Source organism: Mastigoproctus giganteus, chromosome 12 (genome assembly GCF_048544385.1).
Source record: "Mastigoproctus giganteus isolate SK-2022 chromosome 12, ASM4854438v1, whole genome shotgun sequence".
NCBI classification, from domain to species: domain Eukaryota; kingdom Metazoa; phylum Arthropoda; class Arachnida; order Uropygi; family Thelyphonidae; genus Mastigoproctus; species Mastigoproctus giganteus.
The window spans coordinates 178,723,834-178,736,382 of record NC_143586.1 but is presented as its reverse complement, the minus strand read 5'-3'; the positions used below and the strand labels follow the sequence as shown (position 1 = coordinate 178,736,382).

Sequence of the window (12,549 nt, the reverse complement as noted above, 5' to 3'; positions counted from 1 at the left end):
ATCGCTCTCTCTTCCAATGCTGGTGTTCCTCAAGGTTCAATTCTTTCTCCCACTGTTTTCCTCTTGTATGTTAATGACCTTCCATTGATCAGAAATCATATCCATAGTTTTACTGATGATAGCACACTGCATTCCACCTTCCAGTTTGAGAAACCTTTCCCTGCACAAACAACTTCTCGATTATCCACCTTCAATGAATGATCTCCAGGTTATTCTCAAGTGAGGCAAAGATAACTTAGTTGATTTCAATCCTTCTAAAACTCAGCCCTTTTTTATATCTCGCAAAAAGGTTCCTTCTGCTCCAATGCTTATCTTCAATATCGCTCCAATTTCAGACAAGATCATATAACTCTATTGGGGATTATCCTAATTTCTAATCTCTCTTCTCTCAAAATCTCTCATTTGTAATGTGCTTATGTCTCTCGACATAAGCACATTACAAATATTTCTTCATCTAAAAATGTGGGTTTTCTAAAAAAAAGATGCAGGCTGTTTAACTGATTTATTTAAGTATCTGAAAAATATTAAAGTATATGATATACTCTAGCAACAGACAATAATTCACAATGAGTTTAGCCTTAATTGTCATTGTGCCAGAAATCCCCATGTCACTTAACCTAGGTATACCTCTGATATCCCTAGCCATAAAAACATCTAATATATATAGAAAATATTTGATTTTTTTTCCCACCCACCTTTGCAAGATCATCAGTAGTTATGCCATTCATACCATTGAATTTTTTCCTTCTAGTGTTACATAAACTGTTAATTCTTGATATTTTATCTTGTTCTTAATAATAATAGTAAAATAGTAATAGAGACATGTGACGCAAGAAAGCAAGCATATGAACTTATGTAGCATCAGCCAGAAAAAAAAAAATTCACAGAACCATTCCCTCTAAACGTTTGTCCAGTTCCTCCTTGAATTTATTTAAGCTATCAACTTTCACAATGATAGGTGGAAGTTTGTTCCAGCAATTAACCACCCACTGGCTAAAGTCAAATCTTCACACATCTATTCTACAACTGTCTTTCCTCAATTTGAATTTGTGCCCCTTTAGGTTTGTAATCTGAGCAAGTGGAAGAATCCCATCAGAATTCAGCTTGCTCAAGGCCTTATACACCTCAATCAGATCACCTTGCAGGTGCCTAGTCTGCAGCCACTGCAATTTGCAGAATTTAAGCCTCTCTTGGTAAGAGGATCCTTTCATTCCCCTCACCAATCTTGTTGCCCTTCTCTGTACACACACAAGCAAATCTAGATCCTTCCTAAAATGAGGACTCCAGACCTGTACACAGTATTTTATTTTTTATATATTTTCTTAATTCAGGAAGATGTAAATTAATCTTATTAAAGTGAATATTTCTATGTATAGTTATTTAAATAAATTGATGAAATTGTAGATATTATTCTAAACAAACAGGGAGATGTACACACACTTCACAGTGTCAGCCTTGTTTCCACTCAAAACCAAAACTGATAGAGCTCATATTTTTCGGATCATACTAGTACCTTTCAGACAGGAATACAGGCTGAAAAGTCTGTAAGAACTAAAAGTCACCATTCACACCTTTCATGCTAGTGAGCCTGTGATATCCTCCAGATAAAAGACAAGCTTCTGATGTCAAAAGAAATCAGTCAGTATCAAAGCATGGCCTAACCATTGCCTTATACAAAGGGATAATCACCTCCTTTTCCCTGCTAGCAAAATTCCTGAATATCATTGACAAAACCCTATGACCTGCTCTTGCAGCCTGTCTGCATTGCTCAGAAAACTTCATATCTGACTGCACAATTACTCCCAGGTCTTTTTCATTTTCTACCACCCTAAGTGTAATACCACACAGTTGGTCTGTTCCTCTGGGGTTACTTCTACCCATATGCAGTACTTTGCATTTGTCAATGTTAAACTTTAGTTGCCTACTTCTCAGCCCATCTGCCCAAATTTTCTAGATCCTGTTGCAATAGCACACTGTCATTAACAACCCTGCCAATCTTTGTATCATCTGCAAACTTCGACACTAAGCCTGATATACCTTCATCAATATCATTGATAAATATACAAAACAACAGTGAGCTGAACACTGAACCCTATGTGACTCAAGTAGTTATAAATTGGTATCATTAAGTATATCTCATATTGTGAATACCTTCACAAAGAATTGCTGTGATATTGCACTACCTCAAATAAGTAGTGCTTCAGCATAGGAGAAGACTATTGTCACTATCCGAAGACACTATCGGGCATCTCTCGTATTGTGGAGTTATACTTTGCAACTGGGCTGTCATCATTGCAACACCAGGGTACTTGCCTCTCCCACTGATGAGCCAATAAGCTCTGAAACGGTGCCGTATGGGTGATTGTATCCGCTGAGAATAAGTAACATTAGTCCTCCTAAGGTGAAGTGTTACTTATTTGAGGTAGTGCAATGTCAATGCAACTCATGAAAGTATTCACAATAAGAGATATACTTAATGATGCCAATTTATAACTAAAGTAGTTGGCTATGTACTGAAATGATGCAATTGCACAACTTGTAAGCTAAAGGCTTCTCTTAACATGCATTACTCCTATAGCAACTTGAGTGCAGAATAGTTTATACTTACTGTAGGCTTCTGTGGTTCCTGATAAATTATAATCTACCTATGTATTTTCTCTTTCCTATCACTAGTCTCATCAGTTCATCTGATATCCATTTGGGTTTAAAACTTGGACAGTATCACTTTGTCTGCAGTTTCTATAGTTTTTCCCTACTAAATGAAATGAAATTAAAACTATGTCCACTGTAATTGCTTTTGCTTATGAGCTATGTGAGAGGAGTTAAAATTGGATCAGGATTGAAAAGTACTTATTTTTTTATGATACAGTCAGATATCAAAATTCTTCTTATTCATATTTATCTTCTTAGCCACCTGTTTAAATGATTGGCTAAGAGACATGATATATGCTATCTTTTATAGTATTTTTGCAAGTAGGTTGAAGGATACCATTGTTGCTTTGTATAAAGGCCTCAGATACCAAGTAATTTGTGTCTGATCAATTTCTCTGAACTTTTTAACTACGATTTTGTGAAGAAATTTTTAGTTCTTTTGTGTTTCTATCATTAATAAATCTTTTTATTTATAGCAGATTTTGTTTCAAAAGTACTGAAAGAGCCTGAAAGGAAAGTTATCTTCTTCTTTTTCATAGTTTGATTACTAACACCTAATTTTCACATGGTCACTCTGAGCTCAGTTTCTTCAGGGACATACCAAACTGACATTTGACAAATCCCATCCTAAAAGACAGACTATTAATACTGTTTAAAAAGACTAATAATATCATGTAAGAGCGATTTCCCCATTTCTTATTCAGAAATATCTAGAGTATGCTGCTGGATCACTCGAAATGGGGGCAAGACTACTCCAGAGATTCTCTTATAGAGACCACAAACCACACACTTCAAAGCCTTACTCGGAATTTCAAACTTTGCAGAGATTCCTGTCACAATTACTCCACATGTTACTCTAAATACCTGTAAAGGCATCCTGTATGAATGGAACTTGCTAAATGTTTCTGAAGGAGAATTAGTACAAGAACAGAAAACTGTACAGGCATAGAGAGTTAAAACAAAGAAAGATTGCAATCTTACTGTGTTATTCTGATTTTTTTTTTCTACACCAACCCTTCCAACTAGAATTAAAGCCAGATACCTCAGCTGTCATATACAGCCTTATATCCTTAATCCTGTTAGGTGCTTCAAGTGCTAAAAATTTGGCCATCCTCGGTGTGCAGAGTAGACTCATTCTGCCCCAACTGTGAATCCAAGGAACTCATACAGGCAGACAGACTTCACAGTACAAACATGCAGTATAAACACAAGCACCTTCAAACTGCAAAGATAACCATCCAGCTTATTTGAAAGTCTGTGAAATCTGAAAAACAGAAAGTAAGATACATAAATATAAGACAAAACAGTGACTTGCCAAGAAGCAAGGAAACAAGTTTTACTCACTGTGCCCAAATACTCATATTCAGCGCTGCAACAAAAAAATAGATATCAGAACGAATGCAAACCGAAGAATATGTACCACCCGGCCACATCCATCTCTGAGTGCACCTGACACTTAATGCTTGGATTAACCCTTACTTTTGTGTCCATATATATATCTCACTATATCAGACAGGTTCACCAACTGAACTAACTAATTGATATTACTGTACAGCTAACTCCTTTCTGTGTATGTTGATAATTTTTAATTTGGATCACCAGTTGTTGGGATTGCTACAGATAGGCAGTTATGCTTTCTTGAAAAGCATAACATGTGCTAAGAACAAACTCCAATATCCATTTTTTTTACAGTCTCAACCTCTACTAAAGACCTTTCAATATGCCCTCCCCCACCTTACTTCCAGACTTTGATTGGAGAGTTTTAGACAGTCTGTTAAATAGTTAAAGGACTTTTGCTTTCGTAAAGGTGACTACAGAGGTCTCAGACAGTTTTTAAATTCTGTACAGTGGGATCAACTGAAGATATTACCAACGTTGCATTCTAAATGGGAAGCCTTTCGGGGACTTAATTTTGGAGGCCACTAGGCTTTTCATTCCAACTAAGAAATACTGTTCAAGGTTTAGTCCTAAATGGATATCATATGAATTTATATGCACCTGATACTTTATATGTATGCATCCCATACATATAAAGTATGAGGTAACACAGAAGCCTATTGCAGGTATAAACTAGTCTGTAATCAAGTCACAAAGGAGGTTAAGCAGGCAAAGGCAAATATCAAGAAATCTTTACTTATATAAACTCTAGAAAAAAGGGGATGAATCAGATTGAACCACTTAACATAGATGGGTTGACTATTGTTGATCATGCTCAGGTAGCTGATAAACTGAGTGAGTATTTTGCATCTACATTCACACATGAGGAATCATTCAATGAGGGGAGTGCCAGAAGTTTATCAAATGCAAACAGGGAGCTAAGTGATTTTGTTATAACTGAGAGCAAAGCGGAGGAGAAATTTTTGAAGTTAAACATAAGGAAAGCACCTGGGGTGGACAGGATCTGTCCAGTTATATTAAAGGAGGCAGGAAAGGAAGTAAGCAAACCCTTAGCCATAATTATGAGAGCTTTCTTGGACTCGGGGGAGGTCCCCATGGACTGGAGGTGTGCAAATGTATCACCATTTCACAAAGGGGGTTCAAAAGGTGACAAACTAACTACAGACCTGTTAGTTTAACTTGTGTTCTGGGGAAAATAATGAAATCACTGGTTAAAGAAGCATTGTAGGATCACCTAGACAAAACTGCAGTAATAGTTAAGACACAGCATGGGTTTGTTAAAGGGCAGTCTTGTCTGACCGATTCAATTGGATATTATGATGTGGTCACAAAGGAACTGTGACCATATCATAGTATCCAATGTTTCCCCTGTATTAACAAATTCTCAGCAGCTCAAAAACATTACCATGCCACCTGAGGCCACAGTCTTTCTATATTTAACTGTTTTCTGGGCTGCTCTGGCTCCTATTTATTTATTATTATTATTAATTTTTTTATATATATAAGATTTCCTTCCTTCCTTCATCTGAAGACGTTGTAAGAAATGCCGTTTTGGTTAAACTCAATTTTGTTAATATTTAATATCTTTTAATATCAAATATTGAATAACTTTGGACCACCCTCCTGCCTTTCGTCCTTCATCTATAGAGATTATAAGAAATGCCACCTTGGTTAAATTCAATTTAACCAATTTAAATTCATTAATAGAAGGCAAACATTAATGTTTGTAGGTTAAAACTAAGATTGGTTAGTAAATTCAGTTGTATTTAATATTAAATATTTTTGTGTGGTGATATTGTTATAATTTTGTAGAGGAGAAAACCGAATAACAGCAGTGAAGAATTCAAGGCAAAACAGAATGGATCATTTAAAAAGCATATCAAAGTCCAGATTTGGATCTAGTTCATATTTATCCAGTGATGTTCCCAAAAGGCAGGCTGTTACTCACGCACTTCCCCCAGATGGCAGTCATGTTATTACTGTTTTGGCACCTCCTGTAACTAAGCAACCATCTGAGTGTTGGACAGAAAACAGCAATTCTGGTAATAGGGTTGAATTTTCATTATACAGTATTCCATGCTATCATAACCCAGCTAAATTATTCTGATTTTAGGTTTTTATTTAAATCTTTAATCTATCTTTTAAGCTGAGAAAATTACAAAAAAAAAAAAAAAACAGCATGCACTTTCTAAATCACTAATTTTTGATGTTTATATTATTAAAATCGATGTGATGGAAGTATATTTGTGTTTTGAAGTTTTGTTAATGCTATTTAGCTAAAGTTCTTTTCATGATTTTAGAATGATAATTATGACCCTTAACTTTTGTAGTTGGATTCTTATTGAAACTATAGTTTGATTTAGCTTTTGACTGTGAATATATCAATCGTCAGCTTTTGGGTTGTGGTCCTAAAAGTTAATTAAATATTAAAATGAAAAGACTGTAAGTAGTGCTCGCCCAATTTGCAAACATGATTTATGAACTTTCAGTTGTACAGTACACCACAGTAGCTTATAGTTTTGTTCTGTAAAATAGTTTTACCATTCTGATATTTTCTTGTTAATCATGTATTAAGGCTGGTATACTTAGTCTGATGTACTTCTCAACTTTTTTGAGAGAAGTACATAGTTAAATATTAATGCATATTGTTTAACAGTGTATGCAAAATCATTTTAGTGTAAAGCTACAAAAAGGCAAGAGCTTCATTTGTTGCAGGCCCCAAATGACATCAGTGGCCACTGCAAAACTTAATATCATATAAAATCAGGGCCAAATTTACACATATGCTAAACAAGCTGCTACAGCTTAGGGCCTCGGTCCATCTTAAAAATCCTTTTTTAATATTTTCACAGGTGAATTGTGAGAGAGAGGGGGGGGCTAATAAATGTTATAGATTAGGGCCACAAGTTTAAATCCAACCCTGTATAAACTTCAGCTAATACAAAAAGGAAAGACACCCTTTCTTTAACCCATTCTTTTTTTGTCTAACCCTTTATTTTTCTTCACGTTTGATCACTAGGTTGCAGCTCTTTTTGGACCTGTAAGGGTGACTCCCCCCCCTCTGCCTGGGGGGAGTCACCCTTACAGGTCCAAAAAGAGCAAACATTGACTAACCCTAACTAACTATCCTGTAGTTGCCCCCAAACAAAAAGAAAAAATGAAGACAGTCACGGTGCAATTACTGCTAAAAGGCAAAAAAAAAAAAAAAAAAACTGATAAGTATATGTGCACATCCTACTCCAACTTTTGCATAATCCATTCTACCAGTGAGATTCCACCATTTCTAATCCTGAAAACTGAGATCTAGTGAAAGGAAATAACTGGATCTCCTGAGTCAATCAAAAGACTTAGATCAGAAGACGTATTGGTTGAAACAACTTGTCTGAAACATTCCAAGATATATGAAAGTTTTGGAGGACTCCCAGTTAATGTCACCCTGCACAGAACGCTCAGTACATTAAAAGATGTGATCTCAGAATAAAACCTTCTTGATCTCCCAGAAGATGAAATATTAGAACTGAAAGAACAGAAGATAATAGGAATGAAAAATGCTCCCTCCCATGTGAACCATTATATTAACATTCAGTACACCACAGGTCCCTATTAGTGTCAAGGCTGGATATTTATTGTATCATATAAGACCATACATACCAAATTTAGATGTCAAACTTTCAGCCACTCCTAGACCATCTACCGAGCAATCTACTTTTGTCAAGTGTGGATCGAATGAGGATAATGATCAGAATGTGCAGTATTAGAACCCAGATGCTGTAAGAATGATCCTACCTTCTTTAGAGAATATGCCCTTTGAAGAAAGAGAAATCAATACAGAAATCCAAAATAGAGCACAAAGTAGCATGGCACTGGGTGCCAAATGTTTCTGTGTATAAATGATTTCTAAGCATTCTCCTTTAAAGAAACCACTCTTATTATTAGTTTGAAAGTTAGTTCTTTTAAGTTTATAAAAAAGTTAGTTCTTTTTGGCTTTATCAAGGACGTGGTGTTCACTGTCTCTTGGAAGATAGTGGATTTTGGCGAAGAGAGTCCATCTTAAGTCCTCATGAGCTCACAGTCATACATTAAGTGGATCCAGATTTCGGAGGAACCACAGTGGCATAGGGGGTCATCAATAATGCCTAGTGCCTGTAACTTCCCTTTGATGGGTCCATGGCCAGTTAAGAACGTGGCATGGAGGCTGGGAGACAACCATTTCCAGATAAACCCTAGTAGTGTCAGGAATGAACTTTCTTGTAATCTCTCCTTTAGAGGAGTTGGTCCATCTGGATTGCCAGGTTTGTTGTAGGTAGTGGGCTAGGCGTTTTTTCTCTGCGTTAGCTGTGTCTGTTGTGTAATCCATGATTAATACTGCTTTGCCCTTAGAGAGGTGATATAGCAACCCGCATCTGATGACCTCAAGGTCCAGGGTTAGCAAAACAGCTGTATATAGAATTTAGTGTAGGATTTAATTTTGTATAGATAGGAAATCAATATATTTTAAAAAATAGATTTAGAACAAGCATTTTTCCCATCAGTTCATTTTCACTTTGCATTTCTTGAAATACCATAGGTATCGTACACTTTCACTGTCTTATCATACTTTCGGTTTCATTTTAGATTCGTTTCTCGGCATATTTTGACACGTTTTTCCTTCCAGTACAAGCATTTGGTATTAGCTCCCTTTTATACTAATGCTTGCAAATGCCAGAGCTCTTGTTATAAGGTTGGGCTTCACAACCCCAGCAAGCTTAGTGTTATTTAATAACGTTTTCTGTGCTTTTTATCTTTCTGCTGTCTGATTCTAAAGTTCTTTCCGTTCATTAAACTATTAGTGTAATATGAGGGTGACACGAATTCCTACTGTCCTACTTCTATTGCTATTTTTAGTCTTTATTTAAAGTACTCCTTTTCCCCCTTCCCCATTCTCAATTTAATACCTCACCCTTATACCATTTGCTTGTTCTAAATCTATTTTTTAAAATACATTGATTTCCTGTCTATACAGAATTGAATCCTACACTAAATTCCACATATTTATATTAAACATATTGATATTAACCATTTTTATCCCAACTCTATACTTAATTTAGGTAAAAATAATTTTACCTATATAAATTACATTGTGTGTTGGGACTACTTTATCTATACTGTATTATAACGTGCTAATTTCATTTTTGTTGCTTTTTTGGCATTTCACTTTTCTTCTACTGAATAAATAAACTGTACCGTAACCCCCTGCTATTCGTGGGGATTACGTTCCTGAGAAATGCTGCGAATACTGAGTTATGGTGCCCATAGTAATAAAAGGGTTCTGTTCCAAAGTATGAAATATATAACAAAAACTAAGCCTAAAATTTTGTCTGTACGTATTGTGTATTTACCTACATAATGACTATGTACGTAGACAAACATAGACAGTACATAGTAAAATACAAGCATAAGGAATCGAAATGAAAACAAGAAACAATTTATTAAAAGTAATAATTATTAGACATTTTAAACAAACTTTTCGAGAACATGGGTTGCTGGGCGAAAAATAACTCATAATCGAAGTTTGTTTCTTCATTTTTTTTTTTTCTTATTGAGCTCCTTTTGAATTTCCCCATAAGGCAAGAATAATTGTTCTAGGTCTTGTTTAAACTTGATGCTTCTTTCCAAATTAGGATCCGTTTCCACCACCTTTTCTGAAAGTTGTATGGAGAGGCTAAAGATTTCCTTTAATGATTTACTATTTAACTCTGATCTAACAATATTGAGATCTTCCTCCTCAGGATCATTTTGGTTTTCATTTGACCTTGTTACTAATTCATCCAATTCTTCTATTGTAAGTTCATCTGCATGAGTCTCAATAAGTTCCTCAATGTCTGTTGCATTGATGTTTTCAAAGCCCCCCGCCTTCTATTCCCTGTGTGATTTCTACAATATCGGCAATACCAGTTCATTCACATTAGGGATTGTTTTAGCAACAACCACTTCTGGCCACAATTTTTGCCAACACGCTTTAATTTAGATGCACTTATCTCATCAACTGATGTCTTGATGTTGATCAGGCAATCTGCAATGTTATAATTTTTCCAACTTTGGCTTACAGTTAAGTCTGACTCACTTTCCATTTTTTTTCAATTGAGCCAGTAAAAGTTCTCTTGACATAGTAGGACTTAAATGCAGAAATCACACCTTGGTCTAGCAGTTGTAAAAGTGATGTGGTGTTGGGTGGCAAAAACACAATTTCAACATTTGGGTGGTCAAATTCTAGACTGCTTGGATGTCCTGGCGTGTTATCAATAAGAAGCAGAACTTTGAAAGGCAAAGATTTTGAAGCTGAGTAACTTTCCACCTCTCGCACAAAGCTATCATTAAACCACTCTGACAGGTGTAGTTGTTACTCAGGCTTTTTTATTGGATTTCCAATAAACTGGAAGATGACCTTTTATTCTTTTCCTTCAAAGCATGTGGATTCTGCAATTTATACACGAGCATCGGTTTGATCATGTGTCCACCAGCGTTTGCACAAAACAAGAGTAAGCCTATGTTTGGAAGCTTTGAATCCAGGAGCAGATTTTTCATTTTGTGTTAAATATGTTCTGGCTGGCATTCTCTTCCAAAACAACCCAGTTTCGTCTTCCTTTGTCTGTAATTAATTTTTTTAGTTCAGTCGGGAAACGTTCTGCAGCCACGAAATCTGCTGATGTAGACTCGCCTACAAGTCTCACGTTATGAAGGCCATATTGATTTTTAAATCTTTTAAACCAGCCTTTGCTGGCTAAAAAACTTATCCTGCCAGTGCTATCAGCAGTTTCGCTAAAGTGTTGATAAAGGTGTTTTTGCCTTTTCACGAATGATGAGTGAACTTAACGGGATTTTATTTTGAGTTCGGTCTTCTATCCACAGATTTAAAGTCTTTTCCATTTTTTTCTAATTTAACATCACGAGTTACAGAGCAAATTTTTGAAGCAATTAGTGCATTTTCATGGACACTATGGCGGATTTTTTCTTCTGATTTCTTGATTGATCGCACTTGTTGATTCATTGATTTTTATGATGTTTTGCCACAGACGAGACACTTTCACCATTAAAAATTTTGTCTAATAATTCAATTTTACTCGCTAATGTCATCACCTTCTTTGATCTTTTCACAATTCCCTTGTTATTCGTAGCCATATTTTTGTAGGATTAGAAAAGAACTTGTCCACAATAAAGTCACTTTCTTTTAACGTTAGCATGCATGAAAAAGTCTCTTTACACCAACACACTGCAAAACAGTAGGTTTTCACTTTTGTAAACATATCAATTAAAAGCAAGAAACGAAACCGTCCATGACAAGCGCATTACACATACTGAACAAGTATTAGCGAGAAACATCCACGCTCGCGATTGTAACCCCTCTTCCCCCAACCCCCACCCATTGAGCGCTGTTTTGACCACTCCAGTAGTACTCTGTGGACCGGGCAAGATTATTTTAGCCACGCCGATGTTTTTTTTTTTTTTTTTGGCTGATGCTGCATAAGCTTGCTTTCTTGCATCAAATGCCTCAACTAATGCTAATGCTAAAAAAATGTGAATTTTAAAGTGCCGTGAACGTTTTCCACCATTAAAAAAAAAAAAAAAAAACATTCACGGCACTTTAAAATTCACATTTTTTTAGCATTAGCATTAGTAGAGGCATTTGATGCAAGAAAGCAAGCTTATGCAGCATCAGCCAAAAAAAAAAAAAAAAAAAAAAACCACTTCCACTTCACCCCTTTGTTTGTTCAAAATACCTGTCCAGCTGAGCCTTAAACTTATTTAGGCTATCAACTTCCACTACAAGGGATGGAAGTCTGTTCCACCAATCAACCACCCGCTGGCTAAAGGCAAATTTCCGCACGTCTATCCTACATTTGTCTTTCCTCAATTTGAATTTATGCCCTCTCAGGTGATTATTCTGAGCTAGAGGAAGAATCCCATGAGCATTGAGCATGCTCAAACCATTCAAGGCTTTATACACCTCTATCAGATCACCTCGCTGGTGCCTAGTCTCCAGACGCTGTAATTTGCAAAACTTAAGCCTTTCTTTGTAAGAGCACCCCTTTGTTCCATTCACTATTCTTGTTGCCCTTCTCTGTACTCGTTCCAGCAGCTCTACATCCTTCTTGAAATGAGGCCTCCAGGCCTGTATACAGTACTCTAGGTGTGGCCTGACCATTGCCTTATACAAGGGAATAATCACCTCCTTATCCCTGCTGGAAAAATTCCTGTATATCATTGACAATACTCCATGAGCTACTCTTGCAGCCCGTCTGCACTGCTCAGAGAACTTCATATCTGCCTGCACAACCACCCCCAAGTCCCTTTCATTCTCTACCACTGCCAGTGTAGTACCACAGAGTTGATATGTTGCTCTGGGGTTGCTGTTTCCCATGTGTAGTACTTTATACATTTGTCAATGTTAAACCTCATTTGCCACCTCTCAGCCCATCTGCTCAACCTTTCCAGATCCTGTTGCAGCAGCATAGGTCAGTA

At 36.3% G+C, this 12,549-nt stretch overlaps 1 protein-coding gene across 2 annotated transcripts in view; it reads left to right on the top strand.

The window, feature by feature from the left end:
• The window catches only part of ptc (protein patched), a 396,675-nt gene that overhangs the window by 233,726 nt on the left and 150,400 nt on the right, over positions 1 to 12,549 (top strand). For both annotated transcript variants that reach the window (XM_090385655.1, XM_090385656.1), the window contains exon 14: positions 5,863 to 6,092. In XM_090385655.1, coding sequence (XP_090241781.1) covers positions 5,863 to 6,092 — 230 coding nt within the window. The remainder of the gene's footprint in view (positions 1 to 5,862; positions 6,093 to 12,549) is intronic.